Source organism: Oncorhynchus masou, chromosome 20 (assembly GCF_036934945.1).
Source record: "Oncorhynchus masou masou isolate Uvic2021 chromosome 20, UVic_Omas_1.1, whole genome shotgun sequence".
Lineage (NCBI taxonomy): Eukaryota > Metazoa > Chordata > Actinopteri > Salmoniformes > Salmonidae > Oncorhynchus > Oncorhynchus masou.
In genome coordinates, this window is record NC_088231.1 from 11,308,585 (window position 1) to 11,334,195 (window position 25,611).

Sequence of the window (25,611 nt, forward strand, 5' to 3'; positions counted from 1 at the left end):
GAAAGGTTATTTGTCAACAACGCCAGCGAGCTGTCATGTTTCACCTTGTGATACTTCTACCGCTCTCTTTATCAACAGTAGGATTGAAGAGCAAGAGAGAGAGATATATAGAGGAAAAGAGAGCGAGAGAGAGAGAGAGCAAGAGAGCATGGAGTTGGGGTGGAACTGAAAACAGCGGGACAGAGTGAGTGGGGGAGATATATATCTGACGGACCATCAATATAGAGAGACCTGAGGCCTCCCGGGTGGCGCAGTGGTTAAGGGCGCTGTACTGCAGCGCCAGCTGTGCCATCAGAGTCCCTGGGTTCACGCCCAAGCTCGGTCGTAACTGGCTGCGACCGGGAGGTCCGTGGGGCGACGCACAATTAGCCTAGCGTCGTCCGGGTTAGGGAGGGCTTGGTCGGTAGGGATGTCCTTGTCTCATCGCGCACCAGCGACTCCTGTGGCGGGCCGGGCGCAGTGTGCGCTAACCAAGGTTGCCAGGTACACAGTGTTTCCTCCGACACATTGGTGCGGCTGGCTTCCGGGTTGGATGCGCGCGTGTTAAGAAGCAGTGCGGCTGGTTGGGTTGTGTATCGGAGGACGCATGACTTTCAACCTTCGTCTCTTCGAAATTGGGGAGAAAAAGGGGTAAAAATAAATAAATAATTAAAATACAGAGAGACCTACTAGTGAGATGGACATGCACCATGTCTCTTCTGATATCTTCAATAAGGACGTGACATGCAAACAAATATGCAAACAAATAACCACATCACCATGAAAGTGCATCGATTGATGGAGAATAGATAGACAACTGGTTCCCTTTCTTTGTGTTTCAATAGAGTAATATGCATTATTGACTTTTCAATTCATCCTGCCGTTCAATTACAAGACATGCCTCATTTGGTCGATGTCAGGTGTCAGTATGTCCAATGGCACTTAACTGGTCCAGACTCTGAAGAACATCAATTCACTGGCCCAGACTCTGAAGAACATCAATTCACTGGCCCAGACTCAGAAGAACATCAATTCACTGGCCCAGACTCAGAAGAACATCAATTCACTGGTCAAGACTCTGAAGAACATCAATTCACTGGTCCAGACTCTGAAGAACATCACTTCACTGGTCCAGACTCTGAAGAACATCAATTCACTGGCCCAGACTCAGAAGAACATCAATTCACTGGTCAAGACTCTGAAGAACATCAATTCACTGGCCCAGACTCTGAAGAACATCAATTCACTGGCCCAGACTCAGAAGAACATCAATTCACTGGCCCAGACTCAGAAGAACATCAATTCACTGGCCCAGACTCAGAAGAACATCACTTCACTGGTCCAGACTCAGAAGAACATCACTTCACTGGTCCAGACTCAGAAGAACATCAAGTCACTGGTCCAGACTCAGAAGAACATCAATTCACTGGCCCATACTCAGAAGAACATCAAGTCACTGGTCCAGACTCTGAAGAACATCAATTCACTGGCCCAGACTCTGAAGAACATCAATTCACTGGCCCATACTCAGAAGAACATCAATTCACTGGTCCAGACTCAGAAGAACATCAAGTCACTGGTCCAGACTCTGAAGAACATCACTTACAGGCTGTTATCTCAGAGTCAGGATTATACACAGTATGACTTTCTATGTATATCTTTTTCTGAATGAATGTTGTTCTTCAGAAACAGTGTTATTGTAATATTCAGCCAACGAAATGTAAGTGAGTACAATCAGTCTGAGTGGGGGATTCTAGAGTGGACATGAACAAGAAATCTGGTCATTGTTTAGCTGGCTGGTTGGCTAGCTGGACAGATGGATGGATGGAAAGCAAGAGAGAGAGAAAGAGGGAGGGAGGGAGAGAGACATTAAACGCAGACCAGATTGCCCTGGCCAGACCAGACCCCGAGTGATCCCATCATTGGGTCCTGTCCACGGCTCCTCTTGGAAAGCTTTCACACTGTCATCCCAATCCCATCATGCATTGCCGCAAGCTTTGTTGTTCGCGCCAAGGCGCCGGCTGTGGGGTTAGGTGGCGAAGAGGGCGATGAGAGGGAGGGATGGAGAGAGTGATGGAGATTTTGAGTGAGCATGAGAAATGGAGAGAGAGTTTTTGAGCGTGAGAGAAGGTGAGGGGGGTGATATACAAGTATGCGACCAAGAGAAAAAATGGAGAGAAAGGAGAAGACCACACAGCAGCCTGTGGTTGGCTGTAACCAGAAGCAGGCGTGAGCGGGGCCTTGGGCCTGCGTTGTGGTGCGTGAAGCTAATTTCACTTCCATCTCCTCCAGACAACAGGTCTAACCTTTAGCGACTGTCACCCAGGCGGAGAGCTCTTTGTTGGGCGTCGATAAGACGAGGCGTCCTCTCTGCCCGCCGACCCACACCAAATGGAGAACAAAGCTTATTTTGTAGAGAGCAGAGGCAGGCTTTGTGTGGGGTGGAGGATGACAGGTGTGTGTCGGTAAGAGGGAGTGTTTGCTCGTCATTTCTCCAAGAGAAGGCCAGTCAAGGTCAATCTGGTGTTGTTCCTTTCAATTTCCACACAGCCTGTATACCCTTCAGTACCCTCACAGGCAACACACACACACGCACACACACACACATTCCCAGAGGCAGGCGGATATCAGGACATGACTAGGTGAAACTAGGTTCGTTAGGCAAGATTTGGCCCAGTTACAAGAATCAAAGGCTTACCAATCCCACACAATATTAAACTATGCATCTAACAGTAGTATGGTATTGGGCCAGGAGGCTTTCCAGACCAGAACGAAACTCACGGCCCCATAGGCCTCTCCCACCGGACACAGCCTTTATCCCTGTATTCTCCCCTGCTGTCTTTCCACCCTGACCAGATGAAAGGAATAATCTGGTCATATCTCATATCTGACTCCGTCTCCAGCCCTCCGGCTCTTCAAACACTCCTCCCGGTCGCACCGCGCTGCTATTTATGAAAGATAAATATCAACGGGTTATGACATTTATCAGCCCAGGTGTCTATGATTTTACTCTGGGTACAAAGTGCTGCTTAAATATTGACCAACTCAGAGGGGAAATCATTACTGGGATCAATGGAGCGCCAATGCTTGTGGAACCCCGTAGAGGGAGAGAAGACAAGAAGAAGAAGGAGATGAAATACTTACGGTAGAAGAAATGTCATTTCTCAAACGGTGGAAGGGAGACGCGAGAAGTGAGACGTAAGACATGAGCGGTTACTAAACGGCCATCTCAGATGTTAAGATGAGCAAGGCTGAGGCTGCGTCACAAATGGCACACCCTATTCCCTATATAGCGCACTACTTTTGACCGGAGCCCTATGGGCCCTGGTCAGAAGTAGTGCACTACATAGGTTGCCATTTGGGAATCACATTTCATCATTAATCCTGCCTGGGTGACTGATCTATCTACTGGAGGGATGGAGAGATGGAGGGGAAAGAGAAACTGTGTAATTGCTTTAAAGGGGGACAAGTGAAGGAGAGTCATCTTTCTTAAATGATGAATTTCCCAGACATAACATGTTGGAAGGGAGAGTTGAGGCTTTTAAGTGTGAGGTTGTACCTTCCAGTCAAATGTATGGCGGAATGATTAAGTGCAATGTCACTGGGAAAATGAAATATCTTGTTCTGTGGTAATTGCGTTGTGCATTCATGTAACGTTTATAGGGTGTAAGACTCGATCGCTGTGTAATAGCCTGGTTTACCCACTGACAGAGAAGAAGTAGGCATAACCGCTGGGGTTTGGGTCTCAACCATTAGACCGAGAGGACATCCTCGAGGTCAAAGGGTGACATTTGGACATTTAAGTCACGAGAGCGGGATTCCAAATAACCTCAGCTATGAAGACACACCATGAAATGGGATTCCATTCAATGATATTCACTGTTGACACTATGCCCAAACAAACAAACAATATTCCTGGTTCGTACAAGCAGATTGCCATGGTTACTCCTGGTAGATTAAAGGGACACTTGATCTACCCCCCCAGAGTCAGATGAACTTGTTGATACCATTTTTATGTCTCTGTGTCCAGTATAAAGGAAGTTAGAGGTAGTTTCACGAGTCAATGCTAACTAGCATTAGCACAATGACTGGAAGTCTATGTGTATCTGCTAGCATGCTGAGACTACCTATAAAAACCACGGTGAGAAGATCTCAGAGTACTGCATTTCTCACGAGCGCCGGGCGGGCGCATGCCACAGCGAGGATAGAGAATTAGTGGAAGCGCGCATATCACATTTTACACAGGCATCCAGCACGGAGAGCTAACATCACAGGACGAGGACCCACTGAAGTGGAGCCCAGTAGACAGTGTACTGTTGTTGGGCACAGCTCTGTTTGACCGTTCATTTGCATTTACATTCACACTGTGCAGGGAAGGGGGAGAGGTGTGTGTGTGTGTGTGTGTGTGTGTGTGTGTGTGTGTGTGTGTGTGTGTGTGTGTGTGTGTGTGTGTGTGTGTGTGTGTGTGGGTGGGTGGAGGCTTCCATGACTGTTACAGCTCTGCCAGGTCCAAACAAAAGGGACATGATTGTAAAATGCACAGATCTCCACTTGAAGCTACTGACACTGAAAACTCCCACAAACACACGAATCATAGGGGCTGACGTGTATAAACAGAGCAACTGTGGAAAGGTTGTAACACAGAATCATCATGAATGTAAGAAACCTTATATTCATGTACACACGCACAAACGTGCACACACACACGATGCATCTCTCCTCAGGTATTGTGGGACGGTGGCATCTATCTTTGTGACATGGGTGACATCCTGAGCCCGCACAGTCAATGTTTGACCTTCTACTCTGTGAGCCATTTCACACGGAGGGGTCCTTTGACTTGGGGAAGGCAGCCAGGCAGACAGACAGGCAGAGAGACAGAGAGACAGACAGACAGGCAGACACCGCGGCGTGTTTTTCATTACTATCGGATTTTGACTTTACAGAAGGCACTGAAGCAGACACCCTTGCCCTTACACACCCCGTACCGAGACAAGAGGAGAGAGGCGAGAGAGGATGGAATCTATTTCGCCGATCTTCCGAGTGACTGACACTCCTAACACAAGATGGAGAGAGCGAGTCCGATAGAGAGAGAGAGAAAGAAAGAAAAAGAGAGAAAGAGTGAGAGAAGGACAGAGCGAGAGTCATCGGACAAGGAGAGAGAGACCGAGATGGACAGAAAGAGAGGGAATAGGAAAGACAGACAAGACAGGCTGTAGCGTCTTCTGTGGTACGGTGCAGAGCCAGTCAGCCACGCGTGTGTTAGTTCTGGGGGCCTCCGGTAAATGTTATTGGAAATCCTGGGCTGTAAAATTGCTACTTTCATGCCTACTGCATCTGACAATAGCCATCAACAGTGAAGGGGAAATAGGGAGAGAGAGAGAGGAAGGGGGAGAGAGAGGGAGAGGGACATCTGACAATGGCGATCAACAGTGAAGGAGGGGCGGATTGGGGGAGAGAGAGAGAGCTAGAGAGAGAGCTAGAGAGAGAGAGAGAGAGAGAGAGAGAGAGAGAGAGAGAGAGACAGAGATACAGAGAGAGAGAGAGAGAGCGAGAGAGACAGAGAGACAGAGAGACAGAGAGACAGAGAGAGACAGAGAGAGAGAGAGAGAGAGAGAGAGAGAGGGAGAGAGAGACAGAGAGAGACATATTTCCCTCAGATTACACAGATCCACAAAGAATTCGAAAACAAATCCAATTTTAAAAAACTCCCATATCTACTGGGTGAAATTCCACAGTGTGCCATCAGAGCAGCAAGATTTGTGACCTGTTGCCACGAGAAAAGGGCAACCAGTGAAGAACACGCACCATTGTAAATACAACCCATATCTATGCTTATTTATTTTATCTTGTGTCCTTAACCATTTGTACATTGTACAAACACTGTATATATATAATATGACATTTGTAATGTCTTCATTGTTTTGAAACTTCTGTATGTGTGATGTCTACTGTTCATTTGTATTGTTTATTTCACTTTATATATTATCTATCTTACTTGCTTTGGCAATGTTAACACGTTACCCATGCCAATAAAGCCCCTTTGAATTGAATTGAATTGAGAGAGAGAGGGAGAGGGAGAGAGAGGGAGAGAGACGGAGAGAGAGAGAGATACAGAGATACAGAGAGAGAGAGAGAGAGAGAGAGAGACGGAGAAAGAGAGAGAGAGAAAGAGCTAGAGAGGAAGGGAAGGTCAGGGCCTGTACCGGTCTGTTGCATGAGGCGTTAGCGTGGACTGGTGATCTCCACTGAGTCCTTTAGCGCGTCATTGAATAAGGTCCATGTCAGAGGAGGGCAAACCCAGACAAAAGAATAATCACATGCTTCGTAAACAACAGGTGTAGACTAACAGTGAAATGCTCACTTACAGGCCCTTCCCAACAATGCAGAGAGAAATCAAATAGAGAAATAATAGAAAAGTAAACACGTAATAATACAAGTAATAATAAATACACAATGAGTAATGATGCTGACATAAAACACTGGTGTGAAGGGTAAGTCTAGATGGAAAAGCACCAGAAAAGTAGTTATTCTCTCCTCTTCAGCTTCACAGACGAGAACACTTGAGGGTTGTTGTGGTGCTGTATAAGACTGAGGCTAGCGGTGTGAAGGAGAGGGAGAGACCTGGGGCCTGTGTAAATGGGTCACCCACTGTGACATTCCGGCTGCCCATTAGCACAAACAGCCCTCCTCTCCAGTCCCCCACAAGCCTCCTCCCTGTTTCATCCATTCTTTCTCCCTTTCTCTTCAGTATGGAAGACTGGAGTCTTCACGCTGACCCTCTCTCAACTCCCTCCTCCCCTCTATCTCGGTCTCTCGCTCCCTTTCTCTCTCTATTCATTCACACTGAGTACTTCTGTGCACAGAGCTCTCTGTTTTTCTGTTTTTGTAGTAGTTCTTCACCCTTTGCTGGCTCTGAGTCTCCAGCATTCTGTCCATTCTCTCTGATTGTCCTGCCTGTGCTTCTATTCAAGCCCATCTGTCAATGGCTTTGTCTCAATAGTTTCTCAAATAGCATCTATTCTTCGAGCACTTACAGTGAAAGGAGGACATTTTTTAGTGCAAAAGATAGCTTGGCCTAGTTTTTTCAATAGATGTATAAGAGGACTGAGACTGTAGACTGACCATTTCTCTCTGTATGAGAGGCCTGAGACTGTAGACTGGCCCTTTCTCTCTGTGTGAGAGGCCTGAGACTATAGACTGGCCCTTTCTCTCTGTGTGAGAGGCCTGAGACTGTAGACTGACCCTTTCTCTCTGTGTGAGAGGCCTGAGACTGTAGACTGACCATTTCTCTCCCTGCAAACCCTTCATCTCTCCTTTTCTGGCCCACCAAGTATTTAGTATAGGTGGCTGGAGACTGTAGTCTTCCAAGCTGACCCTATCTCTCTCTGCCTTTGTCTCTCTATAATTTCCTCTCCCCCTCTCATTCCCTTCCTCCCTCTCTCCGCTCATCCAGTTTCAGGCCAGGTCTCAGAGGAGGAGCAGAGTGGACTGGACCTGGGCGCCGGCGAGCCTGTTTGCTTTACTAAGTGATCCCAGTCACTGAGAAGAGGAGATGATTATGGAAGATTGACATGAAGACACTGGAACCAACTCTCTGACTCTCTCTCTGTGTCTCTCTTCCTCTCTCTCTGTCTCCATCTTTCTCTTCCCCACTCTCTCTCTCATTATCCCTGTCGACGATGGCTCCTAGAGCTAAAAGTCCTCACGGCATCTTTCTCCCCCCAGGTATGGCGTCTCGTTAAAACGTCTTCCGTTTAGACATCGATTGAGGCGCGCGCCTACCAAAATTGCCTACTTAAAAAACGTAAAGTGGCGACAAAGTCTTTGTTTCACTCATGAAGCTTTACTTTCAGCCTTTCAGTCAGTCTCTAGCTGTCAATGGGGAACGGGGATGGCGTCTCTGGCTGTCTTCTGAAGGCTTGGGCGTCTGGGGTTGGAAGTATTGTGTGTGTGTTGGGGTCTAGACTGCTCTGCTACTCTGCTGTAGGTCCAGATGACTATCAGATGGTTAAACCACTCTATATGAAAGGTCCGAGAAGGGAGAGGAGAAGCTCTGAGGGGACGTGGATCATAGAAGATCTCACTTCCTTATGTTCGACTGGCTCTGATTAGATTTTAACGGTCATGATGGCCGTGGATATGGCTGTGTATATAGTGTGGAAATGAACTTTCCTCCGTCGGTAATAAACATAGGATCAATTTAGAGGGGATGGTGGACGGTGTGGTTAGCTTTGTGTGTGTGTGTGTGTGTGTGTGTGTGTGTGTGTGTGTGTGTGTGTGTGTGTGTGTGTGTGTGTTTGACAGCTGTCTGTTGGGGATTATGATGAGAGGGAGCTTCATAATTAACCTCGTAGCTCAAGTCAATAAACTGAGCCATCAAAGACAAAACGTTAAGTAAAGACGTATGAGAACATGACTAGATCAGATAAACATGACAAAATGGACTCTTCTACAGATAAACATGACAAAATGGATTCTTCCACAGATAAACATGACAAAATGGACTCTTCTACAGATAAACATGACAAAATGGATTCTTCCACAGATAAACATGACAAAATGGATTCTTCCACAGATAAACATGACAAAATGGATTCTTCCACAGATAAACATGACAAAATGGACTCTTCTACAGATAAACATGACAAAATGGACTCTTCTACAGATAAACATGACAAAATGGACTCTTCAACACATAAACATGACAAAATGGTATCTTCAACACATAAACATGACAAAATGGTCTCTTCCACAGATAAACATGACAAAATGGACTCTTCCACAGATAAACATGACAAAATGGACTCTTCCACAGATAAACATGACAAAATGGACTCTTCTACAGATAAACATGACAAAATGGACTCTTCTACAGATAAACATGACAAAATGGACTCTTCAACAGATGAACATGACAAAATGGACTCTTCAACAGATGAACATGACAAAATGGACTCTTCTACAGATAAACATGACAAAATGGACTCTTCAACAGATGAACATGCCAAAATGTACTCTTCCACAGATGAACATGACAAAATATACTCTTCTACAGATAAACATTCCAAAATGTAATCTTCTACAGATAAATATGTTCAAAGATATTTGAAGTTCTGTCTATAAATGGCTTATAAACAAGACCGTTTTCTAACTGTTTAATTAAGTACATTCATATGTGTATAAACAGCTTTACTTGAGCACTCCTCAAAAAGCCAGCGTCTCTCTCTATTCTCTGTCCAGTCTCCTCTAGATTCACAGCGCAGATGTCTGGTAGTGACAGCCACTACAGGTTAGGACCTCTCCTCTCCTTCCTTCCGTCTCCCTGACACTAATGCAGTCAGACTGGGAACACAGAGAAGCCCTGATTCATTTTGGGATGTGAAGGCCAAACAGCACTGAATGACTGGATGCAGGGGTACTGGGAGTGAGGGTGGATGAGTGTCTGTCTGTCTGTGAGTGTCTGTGCTTGTTCGTGTGTGTCTGTGTGTGCATGTGCGTGAGTCTTTCTCTCAGACAGCGGGAGCAAGAGAGGCAGGCCGAAACTGGGCCATGTTGGGGTGAGAAGTGCCTCGTCATGGTCTCGTCCTGTCTCTATGACAACGAGATACAGTCACAGCCAACGGGCCGATTAACAGAGCCTCCCGTCTCCTATCCACAGTCTGGCCACTGACCTCTGCTCTGAATGGCTCTAACATCACATTAGGAGAAACTAGTCCTCTCTGTGTACTTGAGATGCACTTAAACCTTAATTTCAACTTTAACCCCAACTACATTGTGTCAGCCATTACCAGACTAAATCTACACCACATGTCAAACAATGGTCATAACAGACAGAAATGCTAAAACAACAGACCCAGTTCAGACAGAGGTTTCAACTGCATGACAGGGAGAGAGAACATATAGACTAGCTAGAATGGGAAAACTAAATATACACTGCTCAAAAAAATAAAGGGAACGCTAAAATAACACATCCTAGATCTGAATGAATGAAATATTCTTATTAAATACATTTTTCTTTACATAGTTGAATGTGCTGACAACAAAATCACACAAAAATGTTCAATGGAAATCAAATTTATCAACCCATGGAGGTCTGGATTTGGAATCACACTCAAAATGAAAGTGGAAAACCACACTACAGGCTGATCCAACTTTGATGTAATGTCCTTAAAACAAGTCAAAATGAGGCTCAGTAGTGTGTGTGGCCACCACGTGCCTGTGTGACCTCCCTACAACGCCTGGGCATGCTCCTAATGAGGTGGCGGATGGTCTTCTGAGGGATCTTCCCAGACCTGGACTAAAGCATCCGCCAACTCCTGGACAGTCTGTGGTGCAACGTGGCGTTGGTGGATGGAGCGAGACATGATGTCCCAGATGTGTTCAATTGGATTCAGGTCTGGGAACGGGCGGGCCAGTCCATAGTATCAATGCCTTCCTCTTGCAGGAACTGCTGACACACTCCAGCCACATGAGGTCTAGCATTGTCTTGCATTAGGAGGAACCCATGGCCAACCGCACCAGCATATGGTCTCACAAGGGGTCTGAGGATCTCATCTCTGTACCTAATGGCAGTCAGGCTACCTCTGGCGAGCACATGGAGGGCTGTGCAGCCCCCCAAAGAAATGCCACCCCACACCATGACTGACCCACCGCCAAACCGGTCATGCTGGAGGATGTTGCAGGCAGCAGACCGTTCTCCACGGCGTCTCCAGACTCTGTCACATCTGTCACATGTGCTCAGTGTGAACCTGCTTTCATCTGTGAAGAGCACAGGGCGCCAATGACGAATTTGCCAATCTTGGTGTTCTCTGGCAAATGCCAAACGTCCTGCAGGGTGTTGGGTTGTAAGCACAACCCCCACCTGTGGACGTCGGGCCCTCATACCACCCTCATGGAGTCTGTTTCTGACCATTTGGGTAGAAACATGCACATTTGTGGCCTGCTGGAGGGCAGTGCTCCTCCTGCTCCTCCTTGCACAAATGCGGAGGTAGTGGTCCAGCTGCTGGGTTGTTGCCCTCCTACGGCCTCCTCCACGTCTCCTGGTGTACTGGCCTGTCTCCTGGTAGCGGCTCCATGCTCTGGACACTACGCTGACAGACACAGCAAACCTTCTTGCCACAGCTTGCATTGATGTGCCATCCTGGATGAGCTGCACTACATGAGTCACTTGTGTGGGTTGTAGACTCCGTCTCATGCTACCACTAGAGTGAAAGCACCGCCAGCATTCAAATGTGACCAAAACATCAGCCAGGAAGCATAGGAACTGAGAAGTGGTCTGTGGTCACCACCTGCAGAACCACTCCTTTATTGGGGGTGTCTTGCTAATTGCCTATAATTTCCACCTGTTGTCTATTCCATTTGCACAACAGCATGTGAAATGTATTGTCAATCAGTGTTGCTTCCTAAGTGGACAGTTTGATTTCACAGAAGTGTGATTGACTTGGAGTTACATTGTGTTGTTTAAGTGTTCCCTTTATTTTTTTGAGAAGTGTATTAAACTTCTCTATAAGAGTCTGTATGGCTATCAATCAGGCTAACTAGAAAAAGCTGGAAGATCTGGGAATTTTCATTAGCACACATTGTGAATAATGAAACGTTCTGTTGTCAGTAAAGATAGTAAATGTTGTGATAGTAGATAGAGAGAACGTCGCAACAATTACAAGATGTTGTGAGAACATTATACAGTAAAGAGAGAGAACGTTGAGGGAACGTTGTGCAGTAAAGAGAGGGAACGTTGTGCAGTAAAGAGAGGGAACGTTGTGCAGTAAAGAGAAGGAACGTTGTGCAGTAAAGAGAGGGAACGTTGTGCAGTAAAGAGAAGGAACGTTGTGCAGTAAAGAGAAGGAACGTTGTGCAGTAAAGAGAAGGAACGTTGTGCAGTAAAGAGAAGGAACGTTGTGCAGTAAAGAGAGGGAACGTTGTGCAGTAAAGAGAGGGAATGTTGTGCAGTAAAGAGAGGGAACGTTGTGCAGTAAAGAGAAGGAACGTTGTGCAGTAAAGAGAGGGAACGTTGTGCAGTAAAGAGAGGGAACGTTGTGCAGTAAAGAAAGGCAACGTTGTGGGATTGTTGTGCAGTAAAGAGAAGGAACGTTGTGCAGTAAAGAGAGGGAACGTTGTGGGATTGTTGTGCAGTAAAGAGAAGGAACGTTGTGCAGTAAAGAGAGGGAACGTTGTGGGATTGTTGTGCAGTAAAGAAAGGGAACATTGTGCAGTAAAGAGAAGGAACGTTGTGCAGTAAAGAGAGGGAACATTGAACAGTAAAGAGAGGGAACGTTGTGCAGTAAAGAGAGGGAACATTGTGAGGATGTTGTGCACATTGTGGGAATGGTATAGAGCGCAGATAGAGAACGTTGTGAGAACATCGTAGGGACCTTGTACCTTACCAGTACAGGACATTTTGAGAACATTATATACTAAAAAGAGAGAAGGTTGTGGGAATGTTGTGCAGCAAAGGGAGAAAAGGTTGTGAGAACATCGTAGGGACGTTGAGCCTTACCATTACAGTCGAGGCCGTGGTGGCTGTGAGCTGTGACCTGCGTTACAGGTAAGTACAGCGTGGCTGTGTACTCTTCCTCGTCCTCGTCCGACTCATGGACCGCCGGATGGGCGCTGGCGCTACTTAGCAACGAGCTCTGGTTGTCATGGAGATTGGGTGATGGTGGTTGCGAGTGTGAATGGTCAGTAACTGATGGGCTGGGTAGAGAGGATGGCATGGGAGAACCTAAAGAAAAGAATTAAACCACCCATAAACAAAAACAAACAAACAAACAACACAAAATGAAACTATGGCAACAGAACATGCAGATTTTGCTAGTAGAAATCATACTGACATAGAAAGTGATAATGGGACATTCTGACACTTGGTCTGTCAGTCAATAACCTTGGCATTATTGCGTCTGTATTCACAAGATTGTGCTTGTTCCTCTGACATACATAACTTGGCGACCGTGGCCATTTCAACCAACTAGCTAGTCATGGTTATCACACATTTCCAACTGACCACAATCACCCTCTTCCTAGACACCACACACATACAGAAATACACTGACACATTCATACAACGCCAACTGGTTTTCAAGAATGTGTTAAGTGTGTCTCACGCACGCGCCGCGCACGCACGCACGCACGCACACACACACACACACACACACACACCATCTTGGTTTGAAAGGTAATGATAGCATGTTCTTTTTCTCTGACTCTCCACACACAATGCCTTCATCACAGATACAGAGTAGCAATGGCTGCACAATGCAGAGACAACAACACTGCAGAGGCAACAACACTGTAGAGACAACAGCACTCCTGGAGTGCGCACCAAATGGCATTCTAGTGTCATTTATAGTGCACTACTTTAGATCAGGACCACGGTCACGTCTCTAAGGCTGTTATTAGCAGATTACACCAGAAAGAGCACCCTCCCCTCTTCTGTATCTCGCCCCTAAATCCCAATTTCCTGCAGCGATTGTTGTGGGGAGACAGTCTGAAATGGGGAGGACAATTTCCGATTTTCCAGGAGGAGGGAGAGGCAGGCGTCTGAAGAAATGACTGAGTCCCCAGAAAGACAGAGACGGGATCCTTTACTCAAAACGCTGACGTCCTTCTGAGCTTTATCTCACGGCTGCTCCAGACAACTAGACCAGAGTGATGAAGACATGCTACATTATACCACCGTCTCACATGGACATGTCTTACCGCGTTTCACATCTACGCTACCGGGCCGCTTGCCGGTGGGCTTTTTCAACTTACAAGATTGAAAAAGCGAGATAGTCGCCTCGTACGTACAGTAGGACTTTCACGGCTGTCTACTTGATGGCAGCGCCAGGCTGTATTCTCATAGTCATCGAGACATAACAGGCTACATAACCATCAGGCAGGATAACAGGCGATGATGAGGAAGTGTCTGCGTGTGTGTGTGTGTGTGTGTGTGTGTGTGTGTGTGTAGGCTGTGTGGCAGTAAATACATAACAGCTCACTTAGTTGTGACAGATGGTTCCATCAAGGCTTTAGTGGTCCCCATTCACTGAATCCAGAGCAATACATATCTCATATCTTTCTGTCTTTTTACAGCAATTACACCCTCCATCCATCTATCTTATAGCAGCTGGATAAACACAAACAGGGAGATATAAACACAGTGCATCTATGGCAGAAAGTCAGAAAATATCAAATAGGTTCATTCTTTAACAGTATGTGTGTGTGTCCTGTCAGCGTGCTTTGTTCAAGTTCCCTCCGCACGCACGCACGCACGCACGCACACACACACACACACACACACACACACACACTCTTGCGATGCCCTACTTGAACTCCAGAGAGTTCTCACTGTGTAGTCCATACTGTGTTAAGTGTCCCTGAAGTCATGTAATTATTTTCTCTTGCTCCTATTCCCATCATGCCCTCCTCTCTCCACACAACTCTCCTACAGTCAGAGGGGGAAAGGACAGGATGGGGAAAAAACAAGTGTGCTCCTTTTAATTCATCTGACGTTTTCATTTTTTTATTGGTGAGGTGCCACCTGGAATGTTAGACTGGGTTTCTGTATAAGCACTTAGTGACAACTGCTGATGTTAAAAGGGACTTAGAAATGAACGTGATTGATTGGCGGAGGGCTACTGTCTAACATTCTATACTGCTCAGCCCTGTATCAGTTCTATCTCTGTTCTATACTGCTCAGCCCTGTATCAGTTCTATCTCTGTTCTATACTGCTCAGCCCTGTATCTGTTCTATCTCTGTTCTATACTGCTCAGCCCTGTATCAGTTCTATCTCTGTTCTATACTGCTCAGCCCTGTATCAGTTCTATCTCTGTTCTATACTGCTCAGCCCTGTATCAGTTCTATCTCTGTTCTATACTGCTCAGCCCTGTATCAGTTCTATCTCTGTTCTATACTGCTCAGCCCTGTATCAGTTCTATCTCTGTTCTATACTGCTCAGCCCTGTATCAGTTCTATCTCTGTTCTATACTGCTCAGCCCTGTATCAGTTCTATCTCTGTTCTATACTGCTGTTCTTCTATCTCTGTTCTATACTGCTCAGCCCTGTATCAGTTCTATCTCTGTTCTATACTGCTCAGCCCTGTATCAGTTCTATCTCTGTTCTATACTGCTCAGCCCTGTATCTATCTCTGTTCTATACTGCTCAGCCCTGTATCAGTTCTATCTCTGTTCTATACTGCTCAGCCCTGTATCAGTTCTATCCTGTATCAGTTCTATCTCTGTTCTATACTGCTCAGCCCTGTATCAGTTCTATCTCTGTTCTATACTGCTCAGCCCTGTATCAGTTCTATCTCTGTTCTATACTGCTCAGCCCTGTATCAGTTCTATCTCTGTTCTATACTGCTCAGCCCTGTATCAGTTCTATCTCTGTTCTATACTGCTCAGCCCTGTATCAGTTCTATCTCTGTTCTATACTGCTCAGCCCTGTATCAGTTCTATCTCTGTTCTATACTGCTCAGCCCTGTATCAGTTCTATCTCTGTTCTATACTATACTTCTATCTCTGTTCTATACTGCTCAGCCCTGTATCAGTTCTATCTCTGTTCTATACTGCTCAGCCCTGTATCAGTTCTATCTCTGTTCTATACTGCTCAGCCCTGTATCAGTTCTATCTCTGTTCTATACTGCTCAGCCCTGTATCAGTTCTATCTCTGTTCTATACTGCTCAGCCCTGTATCAGTTCTATCTCTGTTCTATACTGCTCAGCCCTGTATCAGTTCTATCTCTGTTCTATACTGCTCAGCCCTGTATCAGTTCTATCTCTGTTCTATACTGCTCAGCCCTGTATCAGTTCTATCTCTGTTCTATACTGCTCAGCCCTGTATCAGTTCTATCTCTGTTCTATACTGCTCAGCCCTGTATCAGTTCTATCTCTGTTCTATACTGCTCAGCCCTGTATCAGTTCTATCTCTGTTCTATACTGCTCAGCCCTGTATCAGTTCTATCTCTGTTCTATACTGCTCAGCCCTGTATCATCTCTGTTCTATACTGCTCTGTTCTTCTATCTCTGTTCTATACTGCTCAGCCCTGTATCAGTTCTATCTCTGTTCTATACTGCTCAGCCCTGTATCAGTTCTATCTCTGTTCTATACTGCTCAGCCCTGTATCAGTTCTATCTCTGTTCTATACTGCTCAGCCCTGTATCAGTTCTATCTCTGTTCTATACTGCTTCAGTTCCCTGTCATCAGTTCTATCTCTGTTCTATACTGCTCAGCCCTGTATCAGTTCTATCTCTGTTCTATACTGCTCAGCCCTGTATCAGTTCTATCTCTGTTCTATACTGCTCAGCCCTGTATCAGTTCTATCTCTGTTCTATACTGCTCATCTCTGTTCCCTGTATCAGTTCTATCTCTGTTCTATACTGCTCAGCCCTGTATCAGTTCTATCTCTGTTCTATACTGCTCAGCCCTGTATCAGTTCTATCTCTGTTCTATACTGCTCAGCCCTGTATCAGTTCTATCTCTGTTCTATACTGCTCAGCCCTGTATCAGTTCTCATACTGCCCCCTGTATCAGTTCTATCTCTGTTCTATACTGCTCAGCCCTGTATCAGTTCTATCTCTGTTCTATACTGCTCAGCCCTGTATCAGTTCTATCTCTGTTCTATACTGCTCAGCCCTCAGTTCTATCTCTGTTCTATACTGCTCAGCCCTGTATCAGTTCTATCTCTGTTCTATACAGTGCTCTGCTCAGCCCTGTATCTGTTCTATCTCTGTTCTATACTGCTCAGCCCTGTATCAGTTCTATCTCTGTTCTATACTGCTCAGCCCTGTATCAGTTCTATCTCTGTTCTATACTGCTCAGCCCTGTATCAGTTCTATCTCTGTTCTATACTGCTCAGCCCTCAGTTCTATCTCTGTTCTATACTGCTCAGCCCTGTAGTTCTATCTCTGTTCTATACTGCTCAGCCCTGTATCAGTTCTATATACTGCTCAGCCCTGTATCTGTTCTATCTCTGTTCTATACTGCTCAGCCCTGTATCAGTTCTATCTCTGTTCTATACTGCTCAGCCCTGTATCAGTTCTATCTCTGTTCTATACTGCTCAGCCCTGTATCTGTTCTATCTCTGTTCTATACTGCTCAGCCCTGTATCTGTTCTATCTCTGTTCTATACTGCTCAGCCCTGTATCAGTTCTATCTCTGTTCTATACTGCTCAGCCCTGTATCAGTTCTATCTCTGTTCTATACTGCTCAGCCCTGTATCAGTTCTATCTCTGTTCTATACTGCTCAGCCCTGTATCAGTTCTATCTCTGTTCTATACTGCTCAGCCCTGTATCTCTATCTCTGCTATACTGCTCAGCCCTGTATCAGTTCTATCTCTGTTCTATACTGCTCAGCCCTGTATCAGTTCTATCTCTGTTCTATACTGCTCAGCCCTGTATCAGTTCTATCTCTGTTCTATACTGCTCAGCCCTGTATCAGTTCTATCTCTGTTCTATACTGCTCAGCCCTGTATCAGTTCTATCTCTGTTCTATACTGCTCAGCCCTGTATCAGTTCTATCTCTGTTCTATACTGCTCAGCCCTGTATCAGTTCTATCTCTGTTCTATACTGCTCAGCCCTGTATCAGTTCTATCTCTGTTCTATACTGCTCAGCCCTGTATCAGTTCTATCTCTGTTCTATACTGCTCAGCCCTGTATCAGTTCTATCTCTGTTCTATACTGCTCAGCCCTGTATCAGTTCTATCTCTGTTCTATACTGCTCAGCCCTGTATCAGTTCTATCTCTGTTCTATACTGCTCAGCCCTGTATCAGTTCTATCTCTGTTCTATACTGCTCAGCCCTGTATCAGTTCTATCTCTGTTCTATACTGCTCAGCCCTGTATCAGTTCTATCTCTGTTCTATACTGCTCAGCCCTGTATCAGTTCTATCTCTGTTCTATACTGCTCAGCCCTGTATCAGTTCTATCTCTGTTCTATACTGCTCAGCCCTGTATCAGTTCTATCTCTGTTCTATACTGCTCAGCCCTGTATCAGTTCTATCTCTGTTCTATACTGCTCAGCCCTGTATCAGTTCTATCTCTGTTCTATACTGCTCAGCCCTGTATCAGTTCTATCTCTGTTCTAACCTGCTCAGCCTGGGACCTGTATCATGTGTGTGAGAGGGTCTGTGTCTCTGTTCTATACTGCTGCCCTGTACAGTTCTATCTCTGTTCTATACTGCTCAGGCCTGTATCTGTTCTATCTCTTAGTTCTATGTCTGCCCCCTCTTCTCCCATGTTACACTCAGCCTTTTAATAAAGGACAGTCGAGGGAGATATTAACCTGCACCTGCACCACTGATGGAACAATCACTGGGAAAGTAAAGACATGGCCGTGTGAGAGGGTGTGTGTGTGAGGGGTTGGCATGTGAGTGTGTGTGACATTTCTTCTTTCTTTTTTTTTTACAAAAGCAGGCATTAAAAACTGTAGCTGGTAAAGGTTGCCTTAGACTGATATGTCCCCTCTTAGACTCCCATAGATGTTACACTTTGTAATGCCCCAACCAGATTTAATAATGAGATAGAGATGTTAACGGTTGTAATAGACTGACAGAGATGTTAAAGGTTGTGTGATAGAGATGTTAAAGGTGTAATAGACTGACAGAGATGTTAACGGTCAATGACTGACAGAGATCTTGATGACTGACAAAGATGAACAATAGACTCAGAGATGTAAAGGAAAGTAAAGATGTTAAGGTTGTAATAGACGACAGAGATGTTAGGGAGACTGACAAAGATGTTAAAGGTTGTAATAGACTGACATAGATGTTAACGGTTGGAATAGACTGACAGAGATGTTAAAGGTTGTAATAGACTGACAAAGATGTTAAAGGTTGTAATAGACTGACAGAGATGTTAAAGGTTGTAAAAGACTGACAGAGATGTTAAAGGTTGATAGACTGACATGTTAAAGGTAGATAGGAGAGATGTTAAAGAATACGATTGACAAACAGACACAGAGATGTTAGAAAGATATGTTTAAAGGTTGTAAAAGTAATGATAGAGATGTTAGACTGACAGAGATGTTAAAGGTTGTAATAGACTGATAGAGATGTTAACGGTTGTAATAGACTGACAGAGATGTTAAAGGTTGTAATAGACTGACAAAGATGTTAAAGGTTGTAAAAGACTGACAGAGATGTTAAAGGTTGTAATAGACTGACAGAGATGTTAAAGGTTGTAATAGACTGACAGAGATGTTAAAGGTTGTAATAGACTGACAGAGATGTTAAAGGTTGTAATAGACTGACAGAGATGTTAACGGTTGTAATAGACTGACAGAGATGTTAAAGGTTGTAATAGACTGACAGAGATGTTAAAGGTTGTAATAGACTGACAGAGATGTTAAAGGTTGTAATAGACTGACAGAGATGTTAAAGGTTGTAATAGACTGACAGAGATGTTAAAGGTTGTAATAGACTGACAGAGATGTTAAAGGTTGTAATAGACTGACAGAGATGTTAAAGGTTGTAATAGACTGACAGAGATGTTAAAGGTTGTAATAGACTGACAGAGATGTTAAAGGTTGTAATAGACTGCAGTTTATGTGTGTGCTCTGTGTGTATTGTCTGTGTGTGTCTACAGGCTTCAGTGGAGTGTTTCTTCCTGACAGTCTTGGTGCCTGGCTCTATGCGGGCATGCTGGGAAGGTTCACAGGTGCATGATGGGTATGATCCGCACCCTGTGGCTCCTCATGGCCTCTATCTCGGCTGAGACAGTGTCTATGTGTCTGCCAGCATGGGTCAATGAAGAAAAGTGGAGGCAATTAATAAGTGTGGAGGGACCCAAGGAGAAGGCTGTGTGTGTGTGTGTGTGTGTGTGTGTGTGTGTGTGTGTGTGTGTGTGTGTGTGTGTGTGTGTGTGTGTGTTGTATCACTTTATTGCGAGACAAATCAGTCTCAGACTTTAGTGAGAATCAGGCTTAAGTGAGAGACAAATCAGTGAGAGTGTTCAAACCAACCACTGCTCTGTGGCCCTCAAACCAACCACTGCTCTGTGGCCCTCATACCAACCACTGCTCTGTGGCCCTCAAACCAACCACTGCTCTGTGGCCCTCATACCAAACACTGCTCTGTGGCCCTCATACCAAACACTGCTCTGTGGCCCTCATACCAAACACTGCTCTGTGGCCCTCATACCAAACACTGCTCTGTGGCCCTCATACCAACCACTGCTCTGTGGCCCTCATACCAAACACTGCTCTGTGGCCCTACCAAACACTGCTCTGTGGCCCTCATACCAAACACTGCTCTGTGGCCCAAACACTGCATACCAAACACTGCTCTGTGGCCCTCATACCAAACACTGCTCTGTGGCCCTCATACCAAACCACTGCTCTGTGGCCCTCATACCAAACACTATACCAAACACTGCTCTGTGGCCCTCATACCAAACACTGCTCTGTGGCCCTCATACCAAACACTGCTCTGTGGCCCTCATACCAAACACTGCTCTGTGGCCCTCATACCAAACACTGCTCTGTGGCCCTCATACCAAACACTGCTCTGTGGCCCTCATACCAAACACTGCTCTGTGGCCCTCATACCAACCACACTTCAGAAGTAGCCCTCTGCCTAGTTAAATAAAGGTTAAATAAATAAATGAGTAGAGGAGGAAAAAAAGACATGCAAATGTCACACAGAATACATTATACTCTCTGTTCCTCTCTCTTCCTCTAGCTGTCTCTCTGTCTCTCTTTCTCCCCTCCCCAGCGCTGCAAACAAACAAACTTTCAAAAAAAGGAATGAGAGAAGGGGAGGAGAGGGGGAAGAAAGGAAAAGAGCTGTGACTGAGCCAGCTGTGTGGGTCCCTGTCCGCACTGCAGAGAAACACACACACACACACACACACACACACACACACACACACACACACACACACACACACACACACACACACACACACACACACACACACACACACACACACACACACACACACACACACACACACACACACACACACACACACACACGGCCCCATGGGGGAATACTCTTTCCACAGTAGATTCTCTCTAAAGCAGTACCAAGGGGTGTTCCATCTGCTGAACTCTACAGTAGAACTCTACTGACAAGACAAGGCAGTACCTTTCCCAACAACATTAAGCTCCTGGCTAACCCTATATATGGCCTACTCCCTGGCAAGCTGCACAATCTGAAGAGGTGTGTGTGTGTGTGTGTGTGTGTGTGTGTGTGTGTGTGTGTGTGTGTGTGTGAATGAGGCCTTTTGTCTGTGTGTTAGAGTGTGTGTGTGAATGAGGGGGTTTGTCCATGTACGTGTGTGTGAGTGTGTGCGCTCACTGTTAATCTGTTCTGAACAAGTTGCAAACGTTAAGGGTGTTGAGGGTTTAAATATTCAAATCACTATTATAGAGAGGGAGTGGGAGAGGAGAAGCCTTTACCGAGCTGGAGGAGCTGTACACCAGCTGTCTCTCCATCTCTCTCTCCGTCTGTCTCACTGCTCAGACCGCTCTCTCTCTCCGTCTGTCTCACTGCTCAGACAGCTCTCTCTCTCCGTCTGTCTCACTGCTCAGACAGCTCTCTCTCTCCGTCTGTCTCACTGCTCAGACAGCTCTCTCTCTCTGTCTGTCTCACTGCTCAGACCGCTCTCTCTCTCTCTCCGTCTGTCTCACTGCTCAGACCGCTCTCTCTCTCTCTCTCCGTCTGTCTCACTGCTCAGACCGCTCTCTCTCTCTCTCTCCATCTGTCTCACTGCTCAGACCGCTCTCTCTCTCTCTCTCCGTCTGTCTCACTGCTCAGACCGCTCTCTCTCTCTCTCTCCGTCTGTCTCACTGCTCAGACCGCTCTCTCTCTCTCTCTCTCTCTCTCCGTCTGTCTCACTGCTCAGACCGCTCTCTCTCTCTCTCTCTCTCGTCTGTCTCACTGCTCAGACAGCTCTCTCTCTCTCTGTCTGTCTCACTGCTCAGACCGCTCTCTCTCTCTCTCTCTCCGTCTGTCTCACTGCTCAGACCGCTCTCTCTCTCTCTCTCCGTCTGTCTCACTGCTCAGACAGCTCTCTCTCTGTCTGTCTCACTGCTCAGACCGCTCTCTCTCTCTCTCTCTGTCTGTCTCACTGCTCAGACCGCTCTCTCTCTCTCTCTGTCTCTCTCACTGCTCAGACCGCTCTCTCTCTCTCTCTCCGTCTGTCTCACTGCTCAGACCGCTCTCTCTCTCTCTCCGTCTGTCTCACTGCTCAGACCGCTCTCTCTCTCTCTCTCTCCGTCTGTCTCACTGCTCAGACCGCTCTCTCTCTCTCTCTCGTCTGTCTCACTGCTCAGACCGCTCTCTCTCTCCGTCTGTCTCTGTCTGTCTCACTGCTCAGACCGCTCTCTCTCTCTCTCTCCGTCTGTCTCACTGCTCAGACCGCTCTCTCTCTCTCTCTCCGTCTGTCTCACTGCTCAGACCGCTCTCTCTCTCTCTCTCCGTCTGTCTCACTGCTCAGACAGCTCTCTCTCTCTGTCTGTCTCACTGCTCAGACCGCTCTCTCTCTCTGTCTGTCTCACTGCTCAGACCGCTCTCTCTCTCTCTCTCTCTCCGTCTGTCTCACTGCTCAGACAGCTCTCTCTCTCTGTCTGTCTCACTGCTCAGACCGCTCTCTCTCTCTGTCTGTCTCACTGCTCAGACAGCTCTCTCTCTCTCCGTCTGTCTCACTGCTCAGACCGCTCTCTCTCTCTGTCTGTCTCACTGCTCAGACCGCTCTCTCTCTCTCCGTCTGTCTCACTGCTCAGACCGCTCTCTCTCTCTCTCGTCTGTCTCACTGCTCAGACCGCTCTCTCTCTCTCTCTCCGTCTGTCTCACTGCTCAGACAGCTCTCTCTCTCTGTCTGTCTCACTGCTCAGACCGCTCTCTCTCTCTCTGTCTGTCTCACTGCTCAGACAGCTCTCTCTCTCTGTCTGTCTCACTGCTCAGACCGCTCTCTCTCTCTGTCTGTCTCACTGCTCAGACCGCTCTCTCTCTCTCTCTCCGTCTGTCTCACTGCTCAGACCGCTGTCTCACTGCTCTCTCTCTCCTGTCTCTGTCTCACTGCTCAGACCGCTCTCTCTCTCTGTCTGTCTCACTGCTCATACCGCTCTCTCTCTCTCTCTCTCTGTCTGTCTCACTGCTCAGACCGCTCTCTCTCTCTCTGTCTGTCTCACTGCTCAGACCGCTCTCTCTCTCTCCATCTGTCTCACTGCTCAGACCACTCTCTCTCTCTCCATCTGTCTCACTGCTCAGACAGCTCTCTCTCTCCGTCTGTCTCACTGCTCAGACCACTCTCTCTCTCTCCATCTGTCTCACTGCTCAGACCACTCTCTCTCTCTCCATCTGTCTCACTGCTCAGACTGCTCTCTCTCTCTCTCCATCTGTCTCACTGCTCAGACTGCTCTCTCTCTCTCTCCATCTGTCTCACTGCTCAGACAGCTCTCTCTCTCTCTCCATCTGTCTCACTGCTCAGACTGCTCTCTCTCTCTCTCTCCACCTGTCTCACTGCTCAGACCGCTCTCTCTCCCTCCACCTGTCTCACTGCTCAGACCGCTCTCTCTCCCTCCATCTGTCTCACTGCTCAGACCGCTCTCTCTCCCTCCATCTGTCTCACTGCTCAGACCACTCTCTCTCTCTCCATCTGTCTCACTGCTCAGACTGCTCTCTCTCTCTCTCCCTCCATCTGTCTCACTGCTCAGACCGCTCTCTCTCTCTCTCTCCATCTGTCTCACTGCTCAGACCGCTCTCTCTCTCTCTCTCCACCTGTCTCACTGCTCAGACTGCTCTCTCTCTCTCACCATCTCTCTCTCACACAACCAACTAGCCTGAAGGACACACTACTGCACCTACAACCTCTCACTCCCCATCAAGCACACACAGCACCCCTCCCTAACACCACCACACACACACACACACACACACACACACACACACACACACACACACACACACACACACACACACACACACACACAAACAACCTTACACTGCCAACTGCAGCCACCTCCTTTTACAACCAGAAGAGAGGAGAGAGGGGAGAGGGGAGAGGAAAGAGGAGATGGGAGAGGCAGATAGGATGGCAAACCAACTCTGCACTTGTTCTACAAACAAGCAATAGAGGAGATAAGGAAGAAGAAAGAGAATGGGAGAGGCAGTTGTGGCAAAGAGAAATGGCGGCCATCTTTGTTCTAATGCTAACTATGAACGAGTATGATTCTGTTTGCTCTTGGAGAATCTGCTTACCGCTTTATCTGCCCTTCACATACAACAGAAGGACACAGAAAGAGTGAGAGGAAAAGATAGATAGAGAAAGAGAGAGAGGGACCAAGATAGAAGAGAGAGACTGGGGAGAGGAGAGGTCAGGCTCTTCAGTAATAGTTATTTATTTCTATTTAGTGGTCCGTGAGATAACGCGTGTGTTCTCATGAGGGTGTGTATGCAATCTTCTGTAGGAGTTCTGTAGAGTTCACTCGTGGTCCTAATTAGCATGTGTGTGTGATAGGACCTGGCTAGCAAAGGGCCGTGTCACGCCTTGTTAGACCCACAGCACTGCCCCCCCATCCAGCAGGGGGACAAAGACACACACACACACACACACACACACACACACACACACACACACACACACACACACACACACACACACACACACACACACACACACACACACACACACTTCGATGGGACAAAGAGACGACAAGCAGCTATAAACAGACTCCTTCCAACACACACCCAGACTGACAGGGAATAGAGGAGTGGAGAGAGAGAGAGAAAGATGGAGAGAGTGAGAGAAAAGAGAGATGGAGAGGAGGGTGGGCCAGGATCAGGGCAACAGGGCATAAGCTATTTATTTAGAGGCCATTTCTGGGGCAAGGGCTTATTAAACCCAGAGGTTAAAAAACATATGACAGTCTGACTCTAATATAATCATGTACACCAGAAGAGACGCCACATTACCGACAGTGCAGAGGTGGCCATGCTGGTCACTCTATAACAAAACAATATGATAAAGTGGGGCTCAAGGAGTGATACACACACACACATTGGGACCGACCCTGTTCAGGGTTACATTCTCTCCAGTGTGTCCTCATCAACCAACAGGAAGTGTGTGTCGTCCTGCCAAACCAGGCATGGATGACATATGAGTTTGGGATCTGCGGCGGGGGGGGTTAGCTAGCCGCGTGGACGTGTGTTGCGTGCGTGTCCGGGTGTGTGTTGCGTGTATGCTAGCCAGATGTTAAGTTATTAGAAAGACCATTCATTTCACTTAAGAGTTGATAGCAGGCTATGATGAGTCTGTTAGCATTATGGCTAGCTGTAGAGACAGCTTTGGCTAAACCTGCAATCAGTCAAAAGACTGTACACAACTGTGGTGAAGCTACACTAAATATAGCTGTGAAGACCTCACTTATATGGACGCTGTACTTATATGGAAGCTGTAGCGAACTGCTTGTGCAGCTTGAGTTGAGATGTCCATCTTCAGCTGTCTTCTTCTGTACTGCTGTTGGACCTACACATTTATAGATACAGAATCTGCTTGTAGGGTCCAAGGGCACACACTGATAATGATATATGTCAAACACACACACACACACACACACACACACACACACACACACACACACACACACACACACACACACACACACACACACACACACACACACACACACACACACACACACACACACACAC

At 46.6% G+C, this 25,611-nt stretch overlaps 1 protein-coding gene across 2 annotated transcripts in view; it reads right to left on the reverse strand.

The window, feature by feature from the left end:
- The window catches only part of LOC135506975 (teneurin-3-like), a 425,857-nt gene that overhangs the window by 170,047 nt on the left and 230,199 nt on the right, over positions 1 to 25,611 (reverse strand). For both annotated transcript variants that reach the window (XM_064926416.1, XM_064926417.1), the window contains one exon: positions 12,476 to 12,700. In XM_064926416.1, the coding sequence (XP_064782488.1) occupies positions 12,476 to 12,700 (225 nt within the window). The remainder of the gene's footprint in view (positions 1 to 12,475; positions 12,701 to 25,611) is intronic.